Source organism: Rhyacophila brunnea, unplaced genomic scaffold (assembly GCF_057557595.1).
Source record: "Rhyacophila brunnea isolate RB1 unplaced genomic scaffold, BYU_Rbru_1.0 scaffold_22, whole genome shotgun sequence".
In the NCBI taxonomy this organism is placed as follows: Eukaryota; Metazoa; Arthropoda; class Insecta; order Trichoptera; family Rhyacophilidae; genus Rhyacophila; species Rhyacophila brunnea.
Genome location: NW_028232882.1, coordinates 28,334,963 through 28,361,537, shown reverse-complemented (window position 1 = coordinate 28,361,537; position 26,575 = coordinate 28,334,963). Strand labels below are relative to the sequence as shown.

The 26,575-nt window shown below is 35.1% G+C and overlaps 1 protein-coding gene across 1 annotated transcript; it reads right to left on the bottom strand.

Moving 5' to 3' along the window:
- LOC147070303 (putative aconitate hydratase, mitochondrial) lies at window positions 1-24,072 on the bottom strand. Its single transcript, XM_085949380.1, has 15 exons — window positions 23,949-24,072; window positions 23,429-23,509; window positions 23,168-23,314; window positions 21,996-22,374; window positions 21,228-21,314; window positions 14,211-14,389; window positions 11,476-11,598; window positions 10,570-10,767; window positions 9,075-9,194; window positions 7,940-8,120; window positions 6,584-6,733; window positions 4,704-4,905; window positions 3,680-3,898; window positions 2,147-2,276; window positions 1-518 (listed from the first exon to the last, which is right to left on the bottom strand). The coding sequence occupies exons 1-15, from the start codon at window positions 23,979-23,981 to the stop codon at window positions 378-380; spliced, it is 2,370 nt and encodes a 789-aa protein (XP_085805506.1). The 5' UTR covers window positions 23,982-24,072; the 3' UTR covers window positions 1-377.
- Between the last annotated feature and the right edge of the window lie 2,503 nt (window positions 24,073-26,575).

Sequence of the window (26,575 nt, the reverse complement as noted above, 5' to 3'; positions counted from 1 at the left end):
TTTATATTTGTACATTTTATTGTCCTATTTCATTACAAATTTTGTAAAACAATTTATTTACAGTTTAAAAGTGTATATTAACAATATAAGCAAAGATATAAATGAAAAAAGAAGCTACTCAATTTACTCCTCTTCTAATAAATCTTGGTGATGATTGAACGAAAGCACAAGACTTCCATTCATCATGGCCAACAATAGTTTTTTCATCAAACTACTTAAAGCCAAAGGTATCAGACATTTTTGATAGAATTTGGTGAAAATGTTCAGCATTGCGGCATGCTTAGAATCTAAAGACTTAGAATTTCGAAATGACTTATTACTTTCGATAATATCGAGTATATAATAGTTAATTTTAATTAATTGCAAGGCAGATTTACTCAATTCCCACTGGCGATCTCCTTCATTCTGTTGAGGGCCGATCCCGCCTTGAACCACGTGATTTGTTGTGCGTTCATTGTGTGGTTTAGTGTAATCTTGTCCACTTTGCCGTTGGACTGCTTGATCTCAGCTTGGACAGGCTGCGGAAAACAAAACGAATAATATAAGAGCCACGCACAGAACAGGTTAATAAAATGGACCAGGGTTTTGAAGGAGGGTACTTTATGACAGTTAGGCCATAAAACCTAAGTTAAACAAACTGTGTTCAAATATTGAATGCACGTTGCATTTACGTGACAAATTTTAATTCATATTATTATGATACAGGCGTGACTATTGAAAATAACATAATATTCTTTAATGGATGTTTAAGTTTATCACATATTTTACCCTCCATAGCCTGTTATACCAGACCTAGTAGGGTACTAACTGACTGTCACAGTAAGCTGCCGCTACGGGAATGAAGTGTGTAATGTAATCTTTCTTGGTATGTATTTAAAATGTTATCAGGCTGATGGCCCCATCCCGTAGCACATTTTGAACCTTTAAACGATTATTGTCAGTTAGCAAATTCTACCGAAATTGCCAGAATAACAATGAGGTCACCTCACGCGTACCGCGCTATATCGGCAACCGCATGACTCAATGAACGTTTTTTAATATGTTCTGCATGCCTACACATTTTCGACTTACGTCAAAATGCGCACTCTCTGTTTTTATGTTCTTCTTTGTGGATTTTTTATTAAATTATTATTTATGTCTGGTGTTTACATCTATTATCTATTGTCTGCCGGTTGAAATAATATCTATGGATACAATATAAGTCATTTTAACGTACGCACACATAGAAACTGTTAAAATTCATTGAAATTACATACCATGAATAATGAATAATAATTTGAAATACTAATAAATTAGAGTTGCCACTTTCCATAATTGAATTTATAGAGATAGTGATCTTTCAAAATATTCTGTGTAATGACAAAACTATATACTTAATTTGTCACCGTACCAGCATGTGACAGCACGTGACGAGATAATAATGTAATCGCAGTATCATTGTTATTTATAGTCGACAATCGCTCATGATGTTTGGCGTGATTTGTGTAATTCGAGCATAACTAACAAAAATATCTGTACTTTGAAAGCACATTATGTATAAAATTACCCCAGGTTTAGAGCACTGAAAAAGCTGTCAGCAGAATTGGATTAAATCATTGTCCACTGAAGAAGGGAGCTGATACATTACACGACTGGTCCTACTTTTCGCCCCTTCCGTTGTCTATGGATGACCTGTCATTGTCTATAGAGTGCTCATACTAACGGGTCTGTCGTGTTCACTTGTCGGAGTATTCTTAGTTTCAGATTTCTTTCAGATTATTTTAACGTATCTTGGAGACCTTGGAGTTCATCAGATTTATTGGTTATGTGTTATTAATAATTGGAAGTGACGATCAAAGTAAGTAAACTTCTTCTGTGTATAATAATATCATAATACACCACAACGTTTGACAATGTGACAGTCGATTCTAAACGACAATAACTAATAACTTATTTATACTCTTCAGTCATTATAGAATACCAAATTCTGCTTGTACATGTACTTGCACTTGTATACAAGTATGTCATCAATAAATAGTATGGCAGTGGACCACTCGTTGCTTGTGCAAAAAGTTATGCTCCGGCTTTATTAATTTAAAGATGGCGGTGATTAAACGGAATAATGAGTACCGAATACTATAATTTTGTATTCATAAAAATATATTACCTTTCCAGGCGCAATGCTAGCTAATCCCAGGAGTGAGATCTTGGAGTCAGGCTGTACTTTGTCATAATCTGCGGCGTTGGCGAAGGTCAATGGAAGCATACCTTGCTTCTTCAGGTTGGTCTCGTGGATTCTGAAAACAGCAAAAAACTTTATAAGTGCATAGGTGTTTCACAAAAGATGTAACACTGGTTGTCATAACTTGGCTGAAGAGATCATTCAGAGATGCTATAAATAAAGAGATAGTACAATATGTGATTACCTTCAATCAGTGATAGTACAATAATACTATAATTTTACCACCTTTTGTACTATAATCAACATAGAAAAAGATGGCAACATTACCTTCGATAGAAAATAGCATCACAAAAAATGACGGACTTGATAGTAGGTATGTGACATAACATATAATTCGGAAACACCTCAGAAACATACCACAGTAAAACATCATTAATAAGAACACGGATAATTTGAAATTCGCCGTAATTCGAAAATTTCGCAAAAAAAAGTCGGTTGAACATTATTTTCATATAAAATCATACATTTAAATCGAATTTCATAATTCGAAATGATTTCAGAGTCCTGGCATACAAAAATATTCAATAAATCGTAATAAAGTACACTATTTCATGAGCCAGTCCATTGAAAATTGTGTCAGATTTTTCATAAAACATCATAAATAACTTATTTTAAGAAGGTACTATGTAATATAAATAATCCTGACATTTTATGACCCATTAACACCCGGAATCGGAAATTTCGTAGGTACATCTATGATCGTAAACAAAATTAATGAAAATCAAAAATTTTTCATTTCAAAATTTTAATATCTTTCCCCAATACATTTCATATTAGGATTTTTTTTTTCGATTTTCGGTTTTGTGGAATTTGTATTAACGAGGTTTTACTGCAATTAAGAAAAAATCTTGAAAAAAAACATAGTGCCGGGTGGGACTAGAACCCACATCTTCAGAGGATTCCGGCCAACGTGCTTCAACAATTTAGCTACCTGCACTTTACCTAATTATGACGAAATTAAGTCATGCAACTGAAGCGTTTGTTAAATTTCTTTAATACTGGCATAGCGACTGGATTTTGTGGTTTGGGCCACCACCAACAAAATTTAAGAATTATACAAAGATGGCGTAGTAAGATACAATATAAGGAGAGATACAATAGTATAGACAAGGAAAGTATTGGACTTTTCGATAATTTTTGTACAAGTAATATGAATATATGATGGCCGAGCGGCTTAAGCGTCGGCTTGTAGTGTCGTGGGTCCGTGGGTTTGGCAAAATCACATATTGTTTTTTAATTTGTGTTTGAGTGAGAGTATGGACCTATTAGGTTGAGCAATTGGCTAACATCCATTTCTCGTAAAAACAATATTCCGTTAATACAAACCTGCACACTGTGGAGGCCTATATCGACTGCTTAATCTGCATACCGGCCAACTACACTTGGACAAATTGTTTAGGAAGGAGAAGAAACTTAATAATGTAACTATCTTGAAGGGCTACCTGTAAGAAAGCTTACCGTGCAAAGGATTTGACAATGATGGCCCGTCCTCCCAAATGCCTTGGCTCAAGAGCGGCATGCTCCCTGGAGCTTCCCTCTCCGTAGTTCTCATCTCCGACGGCCACCCACTCGATGCCGGCCGCCTTGTACTGGCGCGCTACGTCAGGGACTCCGCCCCACTGCCCTGTCTGTTGATTCTTGATATTGTTCATTTCGCTGTTTTCAAAGTTGACGGCGCTGTTGACAAATTTATGACAATTGGATTAGCGGAGCTCTGTCTGCAAACTCGTTGCTTGTGCAGTGTGGAACGTGTGATAGAAAACATGTCATTGGTTGTCCTCTACTCTAGTTACTGTAACCACACACGTAAACTCTGATTTCTTTCCTTTGCCTCGTGGTTGCCAGAAAACGATATGTAAGGAGCCTTTGATCTCGTCCTCGGAAAATGTAAATATTTAGATATGGATTGGGTATCCTTAGCCACAATGTATACTGAAATTCAACTTGGCACCAACATGGCCATAAATCAAAACTGCTAGTAAATGTTGCAAGTCTCGCTCATGCATACAACGCGACGTGACCTCTTGTCAAAATGAATAAATGTCATTGTACATTCGACAAAGAAACAGCGATTTTGTATTGGTGTTTAGGAAAATAAAAAAATGGAAATATTGGGTACAATAATAATTGTCAATTAGAAATATACGTATGTTTAGTATTTCAATTGTTGGAAGGATATATCGTAACCTGAAATATCATTTCATTATGATCGCTGCCATTTGACATTCTTGCTCTTTCGTGATCTGACACTGACAGGCCCCCTGGGGTGGCGCGGTGATTGTGTGTACTAATTTGTGAACACTGGCAAAATGATATTGACAAATTTGACTTGTTGCAGTTGAGACGAGTTTGTATGTGCGATCCGGCTTAATGGCACTTGAAAAATCTGATTGCACATTTAAAAAAAAATTATATTGTGAGAAAAGAACTTAAAATGTCAATGTGTAATGCTCTAAGGGAAATAGATAAGCAGAGGAAATACCCAATGAACATGTTGTTGGAAATGTTGTCAAGATGTCCTCTGTATTTGAGCCAAGGTCCGGCAGCTGAGATGTGATCGGTGGTGCACTTTCCTTTGACTTTGATGAGGACGGTGAGGTCTGTCAGGTCCTTTCCGTTCCACTTCTTGAAGGGGGAGAGCAGCTGGAGACGCTGGGATTTGTCGTCAACGTTTACTGAAACGCCTGAAAGCAACAGAAAGAAAGAATCAATTGTGATCTATCATCTACATCTACCTGATGCAATGTGACACATGTATTGTAAACATACCGCATTAGCAGTTTGACTAAAAATAAAACATACTCGGAGCGAAGATCCAACATAAATTGTGCATACATACTACACTTCATCAATCATATTTATGCATTTGTTTTAATTGAACTAAGAATACAAATTGCATAATATACAAACCATAATAGTTTAGGCATGCAATGGGTCATACTTATAGGGTGTTCATCCAAAATTTTCGAATGCGATTTTACGCCAGATATATAATACGCCCGTATAATTGCGTTCATCCAAATTTAGTACATAAGCATCTCGCCGAACCCGAACACCTAATGCCCCTCTACCATAAGTTTAGCGAAACCGATTGCTATTCGGCAGAGTCCATTTTTGACAGATCGCAACTGACAGCCCGCGTTTGTTGATAATTGTCATAGGTTCTTGTTTTGTTCCGTATTTCATTATGATTCACTGTATTATTTTGATTATTGTCTAATGGTACTATCTATTTTACAATTGATTCTATAATTGGTGCTTATTTTATTCAATCATGAATGCTTTATTTATAGGTAGTAAACTTTGCTTTCGTAGATAAAGCTAATCTACAATGCCGCAAATTTCGTAAAAGAGGCGACGCTTTCAAATTTAAGAGTCTCGTTAGTAAATACACATCAGACGCAGATTCATGAAATCAAATAAATACAAGTAATATAATATTTTGAACAACTCAATTCACATGATTATGCTGGAATCGATTTATGCATAATAATTATATGGTAGGTAGGTATACTATCACGATAACCATTTACTTTCATTTGTTTATATTGTAATGATTATTTATTCAATAACGTTTATTCGGCATTCGGATTATCCGGCCATAATGTAGTATTAATCGAAAAATAAAAGAAATAATATGAAAGTAAATGTAATAGCGAGTTCAAAATATATATGGACCACTACGGATATCTAGCGGCAAAATGAGAGAAATTGTCATTTATTTGACAGTTAAGTGCCCATAGACATCAAAAACTGACCATAGAGAAAAAATATTTTTCTGTTTTAATATAAGGAATACTTGTTTCAAATAGGCACGCATGTACAAACACCGTTATTTAAATAGAGCATAATGGAACAAGGCGGCGCCCGTATATACAAATCCGAAGCTAAGTGGGTGAACACTCGACAAGTTTTATTACGGCAATAAACGGTTTCGGCGTAAGGTGAGACCGTCATAAACCATTCGGTTCGGCTTATTTCCATGGAAACCCTATTACTTATTTTCGTATATATACATATTACATTATGGTATTAGTTAGTTTTATAAAATTCATTAAGCCCTGCCTATTCTAAACCATAATTGATAAAAAATATTCTTCCCTCTATAAAATATCTAAAATTATGGCATTAAACTATACATCATTTTAGATATTTTATAGTAAAATCTAACAAATTAATACCATCTACACATTGTAGTCTTTAGTTTAATGAAAACAAATAAATGTTTGATTGACAAAATTTAGTATGCAGTATTTATGTCAGATCCTAACAGTCTAACGCCATCCTTCGCCATTGATCAATAGAATAGACAAGTCATAATTGTGAGAATTAGAGATACGTAGAAATGAATGATTTAATTACCTGATCCATCGGAGGGTGGTTCTTGGTATGTGTCTTCGCCGGGATCGAATCCCTTGGCGGGGAGCTCATCAGCGAAGGGATCTGAAAGCCTGAACTTCTTTCCGTCGGATCCGGTCAGCTCATCTGTCACCGGGTTAAAGTCAAGGCGACCTGTCAACAAGACACACTGTGAGATTGGACAATGATTACGTTGTTGAATTTTTTCACCAGATAGAAGTAGAATAGAACATCAATATTAATTATGTATGTTACTCACAGAATCTAACCGTACAATTCAAATGACAAAAAATTGTAATTCATAAGTAGGAATGGTTCAGATATGAACAAAAATGGTGATTCATAATAGTGTACGTTGCATAAGTTTTAATGAAAAATAATAAATTTGACTTATGCATATGCGCTATCTTGTTTGGTATCGCCACAATGAATAGACTAGAACGCGGCAACTTTAATTTGCAGGGCGTCAGTGGTGCGTAATATTATTGAAGTATTAATTGTAAACATATCATCATGATAGGAAGATTTTGCACCCACAACACTGAAGTGGGTATCTGTACTATTGTCCGACAACAAGAAATCACCGATAACAGGAAGTCGCTGTAATCACATGTATAAGACTTGTCGTGACGTACCTGTCATGGCGGCAGCGCGTGCTAGAGGCGTATTTAAATAATTTATTTGCTCTCCTTTTAGATGGTACTCCTTTTCTTCTTCGCAGTACACCAAAAGTTTACTAATAATAATTCTAACATCACTCCTGATCGTTTCAGACATATTTTTATTATAAAAAGCTTCAAATTACGTAAATAGACAGATCCGTACACCGTGGGAGTATAAATTGAAATGATAAATTTGAGGACGTTCCTCATTTGAAAACGGAAGTGTGATTAGCTGCACTGGATGAGATTGTTAGTTCACAGTTTTAACATGCGGACAAGAAGTTATTGTTCGACAGTAAGAGTGAAATTTCTTTCACTCAGTATATTATAATGTCGTCTCTATTAACACAGTTAAGCCATGTCAACTTGTCAAATTTTGGGGATTGTGTTTCCTCCATCGTAAACGTCCCACCTTAATAGATCGCATTATTCTTGGCTCCACAAACAGGAGATAATGCCTCATTCACCAGTCGTCATTTTCTCTGCTTTGAAAGTTTATCTTACGATCCTGCTCTTGAATATATCAAGGGCCCCTTATCACTTTTGTGAGTTCCTAAAATATCAGTAAACCCATAATATCATTTTATGTTACTCTATCTATGAGTTTTTCACTATAGAAAGGATATTTGTATCTAGACAGTTAATCTGATAATGTACAGTTTGTCTGGTTAGAAAGTGATAGAGGTGAAATACCCACCAGCAATGGAAAGGGCTGTGACCAATTCAGGGCTGGTGACGAAGGCGTGCGTGGCTGGGTTGGCGTCGTTCCTTCCGGTGAAATTCCTGTTGTATGAGGTGACAATTGTGTTCTTATCTCCCTTCTTGATATCTTTCCTGTCCCATTGACCGATGCAGGGTCCACACGCGTTGGCCAATACCTAAATCGTAAAATGAAATAAATTATCTTGTTTACGTACAAATTGTGAGGTGAACCACATAGTAATACCAAATCTACCCTTCCTATATAGAATGCTATAATTCTCCATCAACAATCTAAAGAATACCAAAAGATCTATAATACAGAATTGGAATTTATTCTGACTTAAAACAATTGAACGTGTCCCTTTGGTATGAAGACAAAATATATATATCACCGCGATGCCAACGTCATCGAGAGTGTGGTTGCACCCCATCTGGAATGAAGTCTGACAGTAATCTACTGAGATTCATCTACCCCCTCGTCCCGCTGCACTTAAAGACGGAGGGTGTTTTTAAAATATTAGACAGTTGAAAACGGATCCTAGAATCGTGGAGGTATGCCACCTCGGCTGGCACGTTCTCGCCAAAACCATTACTCGCAATTACTTGTGATGTACACGTATCTTAGGGACTTATGCACCTAAATATGGTCTGCATCGCGCTCTTGAGTTTAAATTTTATAAAAAAATCCTATTTACAATACACATCAAAACATCGATAGGTACAGGTTAAAATTGTTGGAAAAAGTCATGTCAGATGACGAAAGAACTAATTACCGCGCACGCGATGGTGTGTGATCACGTACTAATCATGTCAGAACATATGAATTGGATATTTTGTTCGTTAATAAAATCATGAGTAGGGAAGAGTTTAATATTAGCATATTACATACATATATCCCAATTCTCTCACATCAGTGCAGTGTTCCCAGATTGTCAGCTATTTTAGCAGTATAAAATGAAAAATGGAAATTTCATCAACAAATGACCAATTCATGAGAAAAGCGAAGCTTCTTAAGACTTCATTCATTTCCCCATAAAAATATTGTAAATTAAATAGTAGATAAGTCTGTCAGTGGTAACATGTTAGAAATATAGGGTGTCACAAATTGTATGCACTTGTTGCGTACTTACAGTGCCTCCGAAATCTCTCAAGGTCTGGGCGATTCCGTCTCTCTCGATGGTGGCACGGATCTGCTCTGATCCGGGAGTGACGTTGAATGGGATCTTTGACTTGACTCCATGCTTCATCGCCTGAAAAGAAAATCAATTTAAGAATTTATCATTATAATTAATTTCGCCTACCTTTCATTCTTGGTGGTAGAGCATCATATTATTATATAACTAGCAGAGCCAGCTGCCTCGCTAGGTCTTGCAGACGCTAGGCGTCTTAATTACATGGTGTTGGATTTTAATAACATTGTGAAGTATGCATAGACGGCGACACAGTTTTCCCTTCGGGATGGATTTTCACTCAATATGATTTTCTGAAAGCTTGGGTAAATATATGTGATTGATTCCCTTCTATTACTGCAATACTATTCGTTTGCTAGACAATGAATACTGTATATTAATTCAACTGACGTTTACGTAGCAGGGCTCCATCATAATGGTTTCGAAATAGAGTTATTTTTGTTAATTCTATTTTAATTGAGTCATTACACGTTGACTGCTGTTTCAGGCTATAAACCTATATATCTGTAGAACTGTTGACTATACTGTATACCAGTGGCGAAGGGTGGAGGTAAGCTGTTAATATCTGCCATAAATATTTCACACGAAACTTTGTCGGTCATACGTATTTGTTTTCATTGAAATAATACAACAATTTACAGATGGTGTAGGTTAGTTTTTAAAATTCAATTAAACCTTGGGAAAACCAAGCCATAATAGACAATAGTCAAAAAATCCTCATCCGTCTATAAAATATCTAAAATTATACAATTAAATGATACGTATCTATTATAGTTTGGTTTAGACAAGGCTTAATGAATTTAAAAAAATGAACCAATAATATGTGTAATATGTATTCTTAATTCAACGAAAACGAATATGTATGAATGAAAGTGTGCACAATTTTGTCTTATCACCCAAAATATACCAATACTATTATGGTTTGGTTTAGGCAGGGCTTAATTGATTTTTAAAAACTAACCTATACCATCTGTAAATCTTAGTTCAATAAATATAAATACGTATGACTAAGAAAGTTTAATGTGCACTATTTTTGTGCGGATCTTAACAGCCTACCTCCACCCTTGGCCACTGCTGTATACCTGTAGCGAGGGGTGGAGGTAGGCTGTTAAGATTCGACATAAATAGGGCACACTCAACTTAGTCAGTCATGTTTTCATGGAACTAAGAATACGATTTTTAGATTGTGCTGGTTAGTTTTTAAAATTCAATTAAACCCTACCTAAACCAAACCATAATAATTTAAGTATACTATAGGCGATCCGACAAAATCGCCACTGCTGTATTATACATAGGATACCAAATTAGAAAGCAAACTATGAACATGAAAAAGTGGAATTGTTGGAGGAATCCAGGACCCATCCTGGGAAATTTCGTTCCCGATGATGATAATGATCGGTAGCAATAATATTATTGAAGAGTGTAAATTATTAACCTCTCTAACGATGCTGGCGCAGCGGCCCATGTCCTCGTAGGAGGAGTTGGTGCAGGAGCCGATGAGGCCGACCTTGATCTCATTCGGCCATCCGTTCTTCTTGGCGGCGCCGCCTAGCTTGGAAATGGGGTGGGCTAGATCGGGGGTGAAGGGTCCATTCACATGGGGCTCCAATGTTGACAGGTCCAACTCAATAAGCTGTAAAATTATCGAAATAAATAATCGTACAATTGTTTTAGTAACAAAATTAACCGGTTCTATGCCTTCAGCGAGTTAACTCGCCCGACTTTAAACTCAAATAATTACTAGCCACTGTCGATTGATTTGCATAATCTAAAAAATTAAACACACAGTGACATCTGTTTGATTAATTATGAAACATTAAGCCAAAAATTATTAATATTACAGCGATTGTAGTAAGAGCTTTGCTCTACATTTAACGTGTGTTGTTAAAAATCTGAGGCCATAGTAATATTGTGAGGCATATAAAAGGTTAATGACTGGCAATTGAGTTGGCAAACACCTACTAATTTACTGGTGGAGGCTCATGTCCTTATGCGTATTGTTTGTTTACATTTTTTTGCACCGTCCATTGCAACAGCCGAAAATAGTGTAAAGCGATTTGTGACATTACATGCATCTTGGCCAAAGAAAATAGATCGGTTATATATTATTGCAATTTGCCAGGACTGTTTCCACTAAAAGTAGTGAGGAGCTCAGGGCTCTACGACTACAACGACAAGTCGCACATCATCATCAGCCGGGGCGGTCCACTGCTGGATGAATGCCTCCCTTAGCTCCCTCCACTCTTCTCAGTCCCTAGTTCTTTGCTGCCACGCACATTTACCAAACTTTATGAGTTCGTCCATCCAGCGGGTTTTAAGGCGTCCCTGTCTTTTAATTTACCTCATCGTAGGGTGCTCCGGCGTCTGGGGTGAGGAGAGACTTGAACTGGTTTGCTTGTTCAGCGATGTCACTCCTGTTGGTCGCCTTCAGGTATTTCTCCATACTGACATTGTACGGGAACAGCTGTGAAACAAAATGAAAATCCAATAATTAATTATTGTATATGAAATCGTCAAAACGGATTCTGTATGAGAAATGTTGAAGGCAGTTATTATTCTATTATTCTATTGAAAGCCCCAAAAACAAAATGGTGGTTCACGTTCTGATATGAAGTTTGTTGCTTTGTTTACATAACCTACGTATGTATGTTAAAAATAATGGTCAATGTATTGCTTTTGGGGCTACATAAAATTGACAAGGGAGTATCTTCTACAGGTATTTATATCTAAATTTTATATTCATGTGAGATGCGTGAAATGTCAAATTTAATCATACACTGTCCTAAGCTATGAATTTAAGTATTCAAGGCTTTGACAATATCTGCACACAAAGCAGTTGAATAATGAATTTTGACTTAACACAATCACTGCTGAACTGTTAATTAATATTTAATTACCACATTTAAATATCATGTTAATTATATCTAATGGCCAACTAATGCAAACGCGCCAGTTGCGTTGTCAGCACTTCAATTTATTTATTTATTTATTTTACATATTGTGGACATTACAAATTATAAGTTTAAGACGTTCACAACATGACATTTAGAAACAAAGAAATATTATTAAAACAGTTTTATGTAAGTACAGTATAAATGTGTAAATACAAAAAATATTAAGTATATAGGTACAAGGAAGTATACCGGGTGAGTTAAGCAGACCCTATTTTAAGAATTTAAAAATCAACGTCCACCTAAATTCACCCTCACGTAAGTGGAATATATCAATATCCGAAGCGATTTCATTAAACATGGTTATTGCCCTCCCAATTGGCATTACTAATGGCAGGTTAGTTCTGCACAGTGGGAGAACAAACAACGGATGCCCTCGATTCCTAAGGTAATTATCAGAGACACACAAGCCTACACCACCAAGAATGGCAGAGTTCACATTTACGCCGCGTATAAGTCTGAAAAAATATGTAGCTATATAAAGATCCCTTCTAAATTTTAAGCTACAGTATATAAGCATTCCTAAGAGAAAATCAGTCGGATAGAGCCACGGATAATATCCATACAGCCGAAAGTAAAGGAGTCTTAAAAATTTCTTTTGGACTCTCTCCACCATAAGGCCGTACTTCAACTGATGCGGGGCCCAAACGACAGACCCACTCTCAAGTCTGCTTCTAACTAAGGAGTTATAGAGAATTTTTAGTACCGTAACATCCGAAAAGACCCGGGAAGTACGCAAGACAAAGCCCAACATCTTTAGCGATAGCTTTATATGACCACTAAACGTCAGTTTACCGTCAAACGTAATTCCAAGATCTCTTACAGATGATATTCGCGAGAGAACTCTGCCATGCATCGAGTACTGGAAAAACAATACTCGTGAGGCTTTAGTAAACGATAAAACATTGCATTTATCAATATTGAAGTCCAGTTTGTTACGCCTGCCCCAATCTAATATATTATCTATATCGAGTTGGAGTTGACGACAATCGTCCAAGGTGACAACTTCCGTGAAGAGTTTCAAGTCGTCAGCAAACAACAAAAACATAGCATTTTTAATTACCAACACTAAATGAGTTAAGTATGTTCGTGACTGTGTAATGCGTGTGCCTTCTATCGAGGCCTGCAATGTTTAAGTCATGATTGAGTTGAACGAGACACAAAATTACTATGACAGAAGCTTTACAGGCATGAATGACTTGGGTCAAGTTTTATACAAAAATTCATTTTTTCGACCACTTTCATATCGTCATCTCAATACTACAACTAGATAACTTTGTTATGTTCATTGTTGGGAAAATGAAATTTAAACTTTACTTGATTAACACAAGTCTAGGCTAAAATTATTATTTAAAATAAAAATGGAAAATTGTGCTCATCTAACTGAGAACAATTAAAATTATAGACAAATATAGTCATGAAGTAGTCTATGTTACAGAATTCTACTTTGCTGTATATACATCAACATTGTATATATTTTAAATTCAATCTTTCAACTCAATTAACTCAAAACTAATAAATCGCAATTACAACAAGTTAGAACTGGGATGACAGTATGTTATTGCACAATGCTATGTATTTCGGTACATGCAAGTTAAAATTTGAATAGTCTTGCTTCGACGGACATGTGCTCTATTTGTACGTGTCCGGAAACTTGCACGTATGCTGTTCGCCGTATCACACTTCACCGTGAAATGTTGTATCGGAAATATAAGGCCGTATATTAAAGACTGTTGAACCTTTTTGGGTAGTATAGTACTGACATAAAATTCATGTCTAAATAAAACACGGTTCTTGTCGGTTTACACTTTACTCCTAGGAAGCCAGCAGCAAACAAATCTTCAAAATAGCAGATATACTGGATTATTTGTTAGGTTAGGTTAGGTTTTCATTCTTGAACTCATGAATTTTGAATTACTGTTCATATTGAATCTAATAAAATTGGAGACCGTATAGTATACGGTTATCTCTTTCTGATAGAAAGCTCACGGCAAACTGTGCTACGGTGAAATGTTTTACGTATAATTTGCATGTAACCCTATTTGTAAGCGTAGAAATTATTCAGTTGTACGAAACTGTCGCATTTAAAGACCATGAACTTAAGTTGTATGGATTATTTACTTACACTGGTAGTGGCTCCAATTTCAGCTCCCATGTTGCAGATGGTGGCCATTCCGGTGCAGGAAATAGTGTCCACTCCGGGTCCATGGTACTCGACAATGGCTCCGGTTCCACCCTTCACAGTGAGGATACCGGCCACCTTAAGGATGATGTCCTTGGGGCTAGCCCAGCCTTGGAGCTTGCCTATCAATTATAAACATAATCATGATATTATATTTTCTGATAAGTTTCATAACTAGTATTTTGAATTGTCTGGTTGTTTTACATCTGTTTCCAGAAGTACGTAGAAACAAAGTTATGAGGAGAATTCTTAATCGATTGATTAATGAATTTCGAAGAAGGAGAAGAAGGTGAACACCGCCTGATTAATGGGGGTAAACGATTTGTATCTAAAAAGAACAGTACATTATTATGGGTACATAAAATTATGTAACATAGTTATGTCAAGTGCTTTTTTCCCTCCATTTTTATTATGTTTAAAAATAAAACATTCTTGATTTAGATGGCATTTGAACGCCGGCAAAAAACATTAATATGACTCTTTGGATATGAGCCAATTTTATTTCGATTTGTAAATAAAAACATAAATAATGGCACGACTTGAATTTTTTAATTTTGTTTAGATAGATCTCTTAAACTTTGGATATTATCTACAAATATTACATTTTTAGAAATATGTATTTTAATACACTGAGGAATTTCACATCATCACACGCTTATTATGATGATTATAGCATTGTCATAATATACAGTATGTTTGATACTAACTCGTGCCCCCCCCCGAAAAAAAAAAAAGCGGTAATCCCAGAAATAGGTGATAAAAAACCAAACAGAAATTCGTCATCACGCATGAGAAAGATACATACATATTACGCTATGTTTGCAATGAGTGATCACATGGAAACAGTGACAAAATCCTGAACGGCCTTAGTCATGCGTATATTTGCTCGAGTAAAGCAATCCATATAGTGCACAAATGTTGTATGTATGTGAATTTGAAAGATTCTAACTGATTGAAAATCCAAATGGGACAGAATGAGACAGTATGCGGACAGGTGTTCTGTGTATATTAATAACTTAATTTTGTTAAAAACTGGACGTAGAATACACCTACATTAATCCATCGATATTTATAATTTATTATAAAATCAGTAAACAAAAACATTATTGCTTACCTTAACACTATTCAGTGCGATGCTGTCCTAAGTACAACAATAATTATTAATGACAGCAATCAGCATAATTTCAAAGTCTAAGCAATTTATAATATTACACTTGTCTGAATGAATGTCAAGGCCGTTTAACAATATTAATATAATTTAATATTAGCATGCCAGACATTGAATAAATATACTAACTTGTGACTTATTTTATGACAATAAAATATTTATAATAGAGCAATCTTATATGTAATTTTACATTTTAAAAACATAATACCCTGTTTACACGTCTATGGATTTACTGCTGACAGCACGTATTGTCGTACGATGTATGTGCATGTGCAATAGAACGATAGTGGCGAACCTGCCGGAAAAAATATGAACTACTCCGCGCAGCACATTTTGCCATTTACTAATTTTCACAACCTATCAATTAATAGCACCATAGAATCACAACAACGCATCTCGCTAACGCTTGAAGAAGGAGATTGGCGAGACAGTCAGCACAATTAAGAGTAAAAAGTAGTTATTAATGAAATAGTTTAATTTACACATTATTGCAAGTGTACAGGCGCTATTACTTTGAAGTCGATGACAGATGAATAAAGCAAAAATGAAAATAGTGTTGCTGTCATTCGTATTACGCACTGAACAGATAATTATATTATTAATATTGTAGCGATTCCTTAAAATATTAGGTCCTGTACACGTGCATGGATTCACTTGCACCAATAGTGTGTATTTCAAACTATGTATCGTGGTAATAACGGTTTACACGTAAAAGTGTCTCATTCTTCAAGCGTAAGCAAGACGCGATGTCATCGTATTTGTGCTATTTGACAGATTCTGACAGATTCAGACAGGTTCCGGAAAAGTTCGTGTATAATCGGTAGACATCAATATATTCTGTACAGTTTAGTGTGTATTTCTTCCGGCAGGTTCCGCCACTATCATTCTACTGCGCATGCAAGTACCAGTAATTGCGTGAAAATTCAGAAGCTTCTGAGCTTTTTTGATACAATTTGCAACTTGCACGATAATACATGTTTACACGTGCATTTTCTTGTTACGGCCGCAATAATATGTACTGCCACGAGTAAATCCATGCACGTGTAAACGGGATATAATGATGAATATTGTGTAGCGCATGAAAAAGATTTATCGGAGAGTTTTAGAAGACGTTTGTTAATTATTATTTTTGGAAATAATACTTTTGTACAAGAAGACATTTTCCATGGCAGCGGTAAAATAATGATGATGGGATTCGGTACCAGCTTTATAGGGGGACACTATCTGCCAAATTTTAAATGCTGGCATAAAGTTCCTAATATGTAATTAACAAATACTTAGATATTATATTTTCATACATCCTTGGATGGGATTTAAACTAAATATTATAATAATGCATATTGTATAATAGGTAATTTGTAAATTAATGGTGTTGAACAGTAGGTAGGTATGTGACATGAAATAATATAAATAAACAATAATTATTGTAAAAACTGTGTAAATATAAATTTAAACAGAGCATGACAATAAATTGACCATTAGAATGATAACCTTTCATAGTAAATAAACATGGCCCTTTATTATAATCTATAGGTATATGTTTTTATACTATATTCTTGAATGCAATCATATATTTGAGGTCATAAGAGTACATATACTAAAGTGGCGCAATGTACATTCCTACATATTTGCTGATGTACCATGAAATCCATTAAATAGTTGAATGAACTTCAATTTACTCGACATGCGACTTTAATTTAAAAATAATCTGGACAGAGTTTCCAATTCAACACAGATTAGTCAGGCTGAAGAGTTTGAACTATATTAAGGTGATACATCAGTGAAACGGCAAATAATTTTCAACTATAGGCGCGACGAAATTTTGGACTCGCTCGCATTCTGAGAGAGAACGTCGAGCTGGAAACACGTCACTTTGTTTCGTGATGGCGACGGGCGTAATAATTCTTAAATCGTGTAAAGATGACTAAAAACGTTCCCCATTTACTTTAAAAAGAAAACATGTCAATGAATATATTATTATTGTTACTAATAGAACAATAAACAGAACATAAAATGGACATAATATGTTGGATTTATATGACAAATTATATTTCGTTTCGCATGCATCATTTGCACCCGCGACGCGCAATCCGCGCATCGCCTAGCCACGATCTTTTTAGATCGTGCCTCAACTGAGGTACAACCTTAACAGTAGATTTTGCAATGTTTCTATTGTGGTTATAAATGGGAGCAATAGAAATATTAATATTCAGCAAGTTAGCGCATTGAAACATAGTGGCAATGAATAATAGTTTATTTTTGAGATCTTTGGCAGTTACTATGTTTTAGTAAATAGCGTATATATAACATAAGCGATTTTTGTTATTGTTCATCTAAATATTTTAATTATTAATAATGATGGTTGAAGTGGTCTGTCCTTATATGCGTTAAAATAGACCATATGGCTAAATTTTCAATATAATATCAATGTTTTGTGTTCAGTACAAGTCGTTCATGTGCCATGTGTTCATTTTCGCCAAATTTGTGGCTTGGCTTCCTTGACATCTACGGTGACGAATACACTAAATGTAATCTTTTACGAAAATTGTGAATATGACAAAAGACATGTCAGACGCTCTACGCCTAGCTCAGCGGAAGGATAACAATTTTTCAGATGTTTGTAATCTTAAGGTGATTCATCAGTGAAACGGAAAATAATTTTCAACCATAGGCGCGACGAAATTTTGCACTCGCTCCCATTCGGAGAGACAATGTAGAGCTGGAAACACGTCATTTTGCTTCGTGATGGTGATTGCCGTAATAATTCTTAAATCGTGTAAAGATGACTTAAAACGTTACCTATTTACTTTAAAAAGAAAACATGTCAATGAATATATTATTATTGTTACTGATAAAACAATAAACAGAACATTAAATGGACACATGTTGGATTTATAAGACAAATTATATTTGGTTTGACATGCCTCATTTGCACCCGCGACCCGCAATCCGCGCATCGCCTAGCGACGATCTTTTTAGGCCGTGTCTCAACTAAGGTATGGCCTTAAGAGGACGCTCTACAGAATCGGCCTTGAGAATTGAAAATATGATTTTTTTACATGTGGTCCATAATAACTGGTCTACTAGTTAATATAAAAAGGTTGCCGCCAATGTTTGTCTCAATAAACTCCCTACAAGTGAAGCTTGTGAAGTGAAGCTATGGGGTGACCAAAAAATAGTACTTTCTAATAAAATTTATTTTCTAATAAATTTACTAATAACATTTAATGTTACTAAATTCAATATGTTTATCAGTTCTTTGGTGGGAAGTATTGCAACTGATATGATGGATATGATAACTTTTTTGATTATGTGTTGGCCACGATATAAACTTAATAATATATTAATAACTTTTTAACCTGAAATTGTCCGACAACTAAACATACGAAGGATGTTGACATACATATCAACCTACATTTTTATTTCATGTGCTATCCAAAAAACATTACTAATGAATAGTGCTTATTTGTAATGTTTAGGACCTACATATTAAAAATAATAGGTATTGTTTAATTCTAATGCATATTTTTTAAAACGTAGAATTTACTGTCTGCCTATAAAAAGAAAGTGACTTTTTATTGCCTGCGCAACTTCACTTTTATACTAGTGAAACAAGTGGTAGGTAAAGCCAATGGGCGAAATTATATATTATATTAAGAGTGCCTAAAAATAATTATTAACATACAGTCACTAGACACATTATTTTTTTATTAATCCTAGAAAAAGTGTCTGACAGGGCTGCCGACGCAATTAATTATATTGTACTTTTTAAATTTAATTTATAATATATTTTATTTAAGTTTTGTGCATCTAATGCCGGGTCCACACTGGCGCAAAACAATGTCGCGCGACAACCTCGATAAATTTTACGATAATTATCATAATGGCTTAAAAAATTTTACGATAATTATCATACTTATCGTAAAATTTAACGAGGTTGCCGGCAACATGTTGCCAATTTGGACCCGGCATAATATCCACTGTGGTTCACGTAGTGGCATGTACCTGTTTTTCTGGGGTCAACTAATTCAAAAAGTAAACACCCATAATAGAATTTTTCCAGTTTTGGTTGCATTATATTCCAACTCATTTCCGATATTATTAATGGAAATTTCTCGGTGTACATAGTAAACAAACCTACGAATAAAAAAAGACAGTAAGGAACACAGTGATTCATCGCAGTAAAAATTGGCAACCAAAATGGATTATATAATATATTCCATCGTATTATTTTCTCGAAATCATAAAGATACTATAATAGTATTTGAGTATCAACCTATGTTCAATTTGAATTGGGTTATAATAATAATATACCCGTAGATATATCAATAGTATGTTTGCCACGATATCCACCCAAGTTATCAGTATGTACTTGCACAGGTTTGATTAAAAACTATGATGAAATTAACATTTTACAAATATTATATTATTTTGACAGCCCTGTTTTCTGATCAGTCTCCGATGATTAGTGATTTTTGCCAAAAGATCGATTTAAATTAACTGCATACGACGCCGAGGTCGATTTCATACTAAATTATATTTGAATACGGAGCTCTTCGCCCCTTAATAGTAAATTCACTTTTGGTTTTCTTGACTTAAAAAACTGTATGTTTGCACTCGAAAAAGAAAGTGGTTCAATGAATGTTTGTCCCAGGATGAGAATAATGATAAAAAACTGTGATTAGTTTTAATTTAGCAGATGAACCTGGTAGGCCATGAGATAATTAAATTAATTCGAATTATCATTAATAATTGCAAAAAATAGCACAAATCTTAATTGTTTGTTTTTTCATACTTCCAGACAAGTGACATAATATTGACCTAATTAAAAAAAGAGCAATGTTATCACATAATAACAAGATACTGGCATATTTCACTAAGAAAAAAAAATACCAACATACTCACGGTATTGTAAATTTTATCATAGGTACTGATAAGATATGACAATATTTCTCTAACACAATTATTGCTGTATGGAAAACTATGAGATTTGACACGTGGGTACATTACGTACAAAAATAATTCATAATATTGATTGATTTGATAATACAATAATTTTTTCAATAACAAACCAACTGTCACTTTTCAGCGTCTTTACACTATTGTTGACATACAAATAAATTCAATACTTACTGTTCAATAACTACACATAAAGACCATGCGTAATCTATTTTTATTGTAACTAAACAGCAGTGGCGACGATTCGATACTAACACCCAATTCCGAGAATTAACGCAATGGTTCTAACTATTATTGCGCTTTTTCGTAAAACATACAATAATGTCCTGCTAGTCACTGCAAGTGACATACTAACAGTTATCTCATTTTCAATAGACCTATGCTCTGGACTTGCTTGTCATGATCTTTAAATACTAGAAAATTTTTGGGACTATAATCGTAACTATTATTATTTACATATTTAGTGTTGGGCTTTGAACAAATAAGAAATTTTCAGAAGCGTCTATGTAAAAATGATATTGGTATATTATAGCGCATTGGTGACTGCGATGGTTTAACTGACGGTGGTTTAAGAGTGGATTGTTATTCTTTTCATTATAATCGTTTACTTCCATCCAACAGGTAGTCTTCACTAGTGCCAAACTGACATTTATGATAATGTCCATAATTTTAATATAGGTTGGTTGTAATATTTACGTGGGTAGAGCGTTTTGGATAACGATAAGCAGAAGATACTCATGCTACCCTAAGGGTAATTTTCATATTATCTAGCGGTGGAACAAATGCTTTCCTAACTGAAACAAGTGATGGTAGAATTGTAATTGTCGATTTACCTGTCAGTTTAACACCAATGACTTTGGGGCACTTCAGCTCCCATGGAATGTCAGCCATTACATCTACGGCATCAGCACCACCGACACCTGATAAAACAAACAAAAAGCAAGTTATAAAACAATTAAATACACTTAACTGTTTTGCTAACCAAAACAGGTTCATATCAACGGCTCTCAGCGTGAACAAGTGAAGAACTACACCTATCTGGGACCAAAATGTCTATATGTATGTTAAATGAAATTGTTCACAGATCAAAGCTGGGCTGATGTGGTTTTAGCCACCGAATACATACATAATGTCTTTTAAAGTGACTCCCATTGTGCCTATAACGCAGTGTTCAATCAGTGAATATACTTCGCTTAATCAAAATATATGTGGTGAAGGGTGGAGGTAGGCTGTGGAGATCCAACATAAATCTCCTTCTTCGACCATGTCCCATCCTAATAGGATCATATTATGAGCCTCCAGAGTGGAGGTTTGTATTAACAGATTTTTGTTTTTACGAGAAATGGATGTCAGCCACTTACTCAACCTATTAGGTTCATACTCAAACACAATTTGAAAAACAATATGTGTACTTGTCAGACGCAGGATTTGAACCTGGGACCCATGACACTATAGGCCGACGCTTAAGCCCTGCGATAAAAACGTGATATAAATAGTGCACACTAAAATATATTTATTAATTGTTTTCATTAAACTAAGATTACTGTTGGTTAGCTTTTAAAATTCAATTAAAATCTGCCTTCATCAATAGTATCACTCACCAATGCAAAGGCACCCGAGACCTCCTCCGTTAGGTGTGTGAGAATCAGTACCGATCATCAAGAGTCCAGGGAATGCATAATTCTCCAAGATGATTTGATGGATGATACCAGAGCCGGGTTTCCAGAAGCCGACTCCGTACTTGGCTCCAGCAGTTTGGAGGAAATCGTACACCTCCTTGTTGAGGCTCTTGGCGCGGGACAAATCCTCCTCGCCTCCCACCTGTGCTTCGATCAGATGGTCGCAATGGATGGTGGAGGGGACAGCCACTTTGGGGAGGCCGGATGAGATAAACTGGAGCATGGCCATCTGGGCGGTGGCGTCTTGCATGGCCACACGATCGGGGCGGAGGCGCAGATAGCTGGTGCCTCTCTCCACTTCCTAAATAAATATTTGTAGGCCTTTAGTCAGTATTTAGATAATAGTGGCATATATGAATCAGCATGCAATGATTGTGACCTGGTCTATATAGGACAGACATTAAGGGTAACATGAGAATTCAGAATTTGTAAACCACTGTATCGAAATTAAAGATGGTTGGAAAAACTTACGCTTCAAAATTAATAGTTAAGAATATCTAGAAATAAATAGATAAACTAACAGCAACAGCATGTTAATTATCAGAACTCATGAAAACATTCCTACCCTCTCTACTATACTAAGAAAAAACAAGACGTGATGTTGTCATTTTGTGGTACTATTTGACAGGTTGTAAAAATCGGTTAACCCTAAAATGAGTCTTTCCGAGTAGTTCGTTTTTGCCGGCAGGTTTGCCACTATCATTCTACTGCACAGGCGTAGATCGAAAAAATTCCAACTGTCGCATGAAAATTCAGAAGCTTCCTAACTTTTTTGATTCATGCATGCAATCTTGCAACTTGCATGACAATACGTGCTTACACGTGCATTTTCTTGTTATGGCCGCGATAATACGTACTGTCAGCAGTAAATCTATGCATGTGTAAACGGGGTATTAGACTATTGTGCACTGTCTACGCTCACCTACAACGTTCCGTTGTCTATGCTACTGTCAAAAAGTGGAGATTGCTTTTTATGGCATTTGACAAGATATGTAAACCAGTCTTGTCTTTATACTAATATTTTTAATACAACCCCCATTTATTCTTATCTTATACTAGTGTTAGTACATACATAATATTGAATGTAAACAAACCTGATTCTTAGGGTCATCAATATGCGAGTAAAGGACCTTTTCTGAAAGGGTCATTGGTCTGTTTAACCTCTTTTTTATGATTGAAAGATTTGAGTTCAATTTCTCGTAGGGTAGGTAGGCAGTTGTGTCGAATTTTGACATGGCAACCTGTAAAAAAACATACATTTTAGGGTTAGGTTACTGCGTAGTGAAGAATGTCAAGTGGTTACGTAAGATGTTATTTTTGTTATTATCTCGAAAAATAAGGGAAATATTTGTTACCTTCGCGGCTGCAGCCGATAAGGGAGAGATGCTGAAACATCTTTGTTGGATTTCAGTAAGGATAACCTTCGCCTGTCCACCCTGTAAACGCCGAAATATTTTGATTATGCAAGATAACTATGTTGACAGAAAAACATTCAATTATTACAGAAAATATGTCACTACTATGACGAAAATACGCGTCAGTACTAATCCACACTATTCCGACCTTTTCCCGATTAGATAACTGTCTTTATTTTCAGTAAAGTAATACATCGTCTTCAAATTGTACAAGTCAATAATTATCATTTGCAGTCTGAATTTAAGTAAAGAAATCGTATTAATTATAAATAAAATGTTGAATAAACTATTGATTTTGATATAATCTAGAAGTTTCAGGAAATCAGGCTGTAATCATTCAGCATTTTCAGTCGTGGCGTAGAAACCGATTGCACTAAAATATTTTAATTCTCGAAGATTTTCTATTGATCGTAGAAGTGGATCGAAGGTATGGCACGGTAAATATGTTGTTGGCACTTACTTGGCGATGCAAAACTCGCATACAGTGCGCCATGGTGAAAAAGAAGGGTCAAATTTATAAATTTAAAATAAATTACGATAACACACAGGAGTCTGTTACTCCATGAAAATCAGCCCAGCTGACTATCGTGCGAACTTCACGTTGGATTGATTCGAACTTCGAAGTACATACCGAAACAGTGTTGCCATCTTTTTGTCATCGAATTATAGTACGCGGTCCAAGAAATTATAGTTTTCGGCAAAAATTATAGTACGCTTTGTCATAATAATTGAAAATAATATTATAGGTTTTTTGCTTCTCACCAAAAAAATAACCCCTTTGATTTAGGTACATCTTCCGCACAAAAACGCTTACTGACGATTTCAATAAATTTTATTTTAAAACAGTCAAGGGGTTTTTTTTACATTTTTCGAGCATTTTTTCCTCTGGTTTTCAAAATTTTCTTATATTGTAAAATTGTAGTATTTTGTACCAATTTATAGTACGGCAATATCGAAATTTTACTACTTTTTGCGTATTTTTTTCGATATTTAAAATATTATAGTATTTTGGGCATACTATACCTGTTTTATATCGTACATCAGCGATTTCCAAACTGGAAGGCACGGAGTGTTTCAAAGGGAGCCGCGAAAAGTTTAACACAAATGTAGCCACAGGTTTTTGGGGGCCCGGGCATAACAGACATCACAAATTTACTCTAATAGTTAAAAAAGGCGTCTGCGGTACGTTTTGTGTCGAGACTATACAATATTTTAAATATGAAGTTATGCGTTGTAATTTGATGTGATACCTATTGATGATTGCTATAATTGCTTAAATGATAACTCCTGTGTATAATTTAAGAAACACTACTTTAGAGCACCACACTGCCCTTAACCTCAGCGATAGGTAGGTGGGCCCGCCAAAGATCCTAGCCTGGGGGCCCGCTTCAGGATATGGGGCCCATGCTAGGATCCATTTGCCAATTTGTGGCTATTTAAAAAGGTGTGTATTATTTAATGAAATTAAGGGGGGGGAGGCGCCAAGATTAGATTTTTTAAAAGGGAGGCGTAGTAACATACAGTTTGGAAACCATTGTAGTACATAGTACGAATACGAAAATTATAGTACAAATACTATAATTATAGTACGGTTGGCAACACTGTTCGAAGTACCTACCTACCGAAATGCGCGCGCAATAGAATCAACTCGCAAATAGACACAGATATTTTTAGGAGTAATTTTTTATTTCATTATCATTATAAAACGAAGAATCTTTAAATACCTACGACAAATTTACACTACCGCCGAACACGTTCATAATAGTACCTAATAATGGTTATTTACAATTCGAATAAATGCTTAATGTAAACATAATTCAATTTTCCAATTCTATCTGTGTATAGAGGAAAATGGAAAATTTAAATCACATGACACATCATCATTGTAGAATTGGATTGTCATATATACATTTTTGTTTAAAAATTATAATATTATTAATGTAATTAACTGTAATTTAAATTTAATGTAATTATTTTTATAAAAATACATTTTCCGGATAAACAAAATAATGGATAGGTAGGTAGGTAGGTACACATAAGGTATACATTTACCCAACACTTAATAATAGAGTGTCATTGCTGTCACTGGAAAACTGCGAGTGAATTCATTTTTTTAAATAGGTTTTTTGCAGCATTCTATTCAAATTGACACATTCATTAATCGGTCATTTAAATAGAATAGAATAAAAGCAATGATAATCAGTCAACAAAAATAGTTTTGTCATCGGCTTAAATTTAAATTATGTAGAATTTAATAACATGGAGGAACCGTGCGTAGTGACTGGGGTCTGGAGCATCGGCGGTACTGTTTAGGGGGCAGTAAATATATCTGGTAATAATATTATTAGAAAATATTATATTATATTTGATTACCTACATAAATTGAATTTCATGTTGAAATTATATGAAGTTCATTCGTATGTAGCATACCTTGGAAAAGCGGCAAATTGAAAAATTATTGCAAAATATATTAAAATTCATTTTTAGGCATTTGAAATCTTCAATCTATGACTAATGTGTCACAGTTAGAAAAAAATTATCGAGAACTTTCCCTCAAAGCCTTAAAAATACAATGCCTAAATAAAGTCCTAATATAATATGCATAAAACATAATGGCATAAACGAGAATCTGTCTGATCATTTTAAATACCAAGTAAAACAACATTGCATACTTTTTATATGCATAGTCGGGAACTTATCGTGATCCCACGTGCACTCACATGACGTGCATGCATGAATCAAAAAAGTTCGCAACTTCTAAATTTTCATGCGACGGTTGGGATATTTTCGATCTGCACCTGTGCAGTAGAACGATAGTGGCGAATCTGCTGGCAAAATAACAAACCACACCGCAGAGAGACTCATTTTGAGGTTAACTGATTTTTACGACCTGTCAAATAGTACCATAAAATGATAACATCGCGTCTCGCTTACTCTTGAAGAATGAGATTGGAGAGACAGTCAGGACTTTTATTTAGAACAGTTATTGTCACTATAGTTTAAAATACACACTATTGCTGCCAGTAAATCCATGCACGTATACAGGCACTAGAATGGAATTTCTTCAAGCATTTCATTCATCAGTGC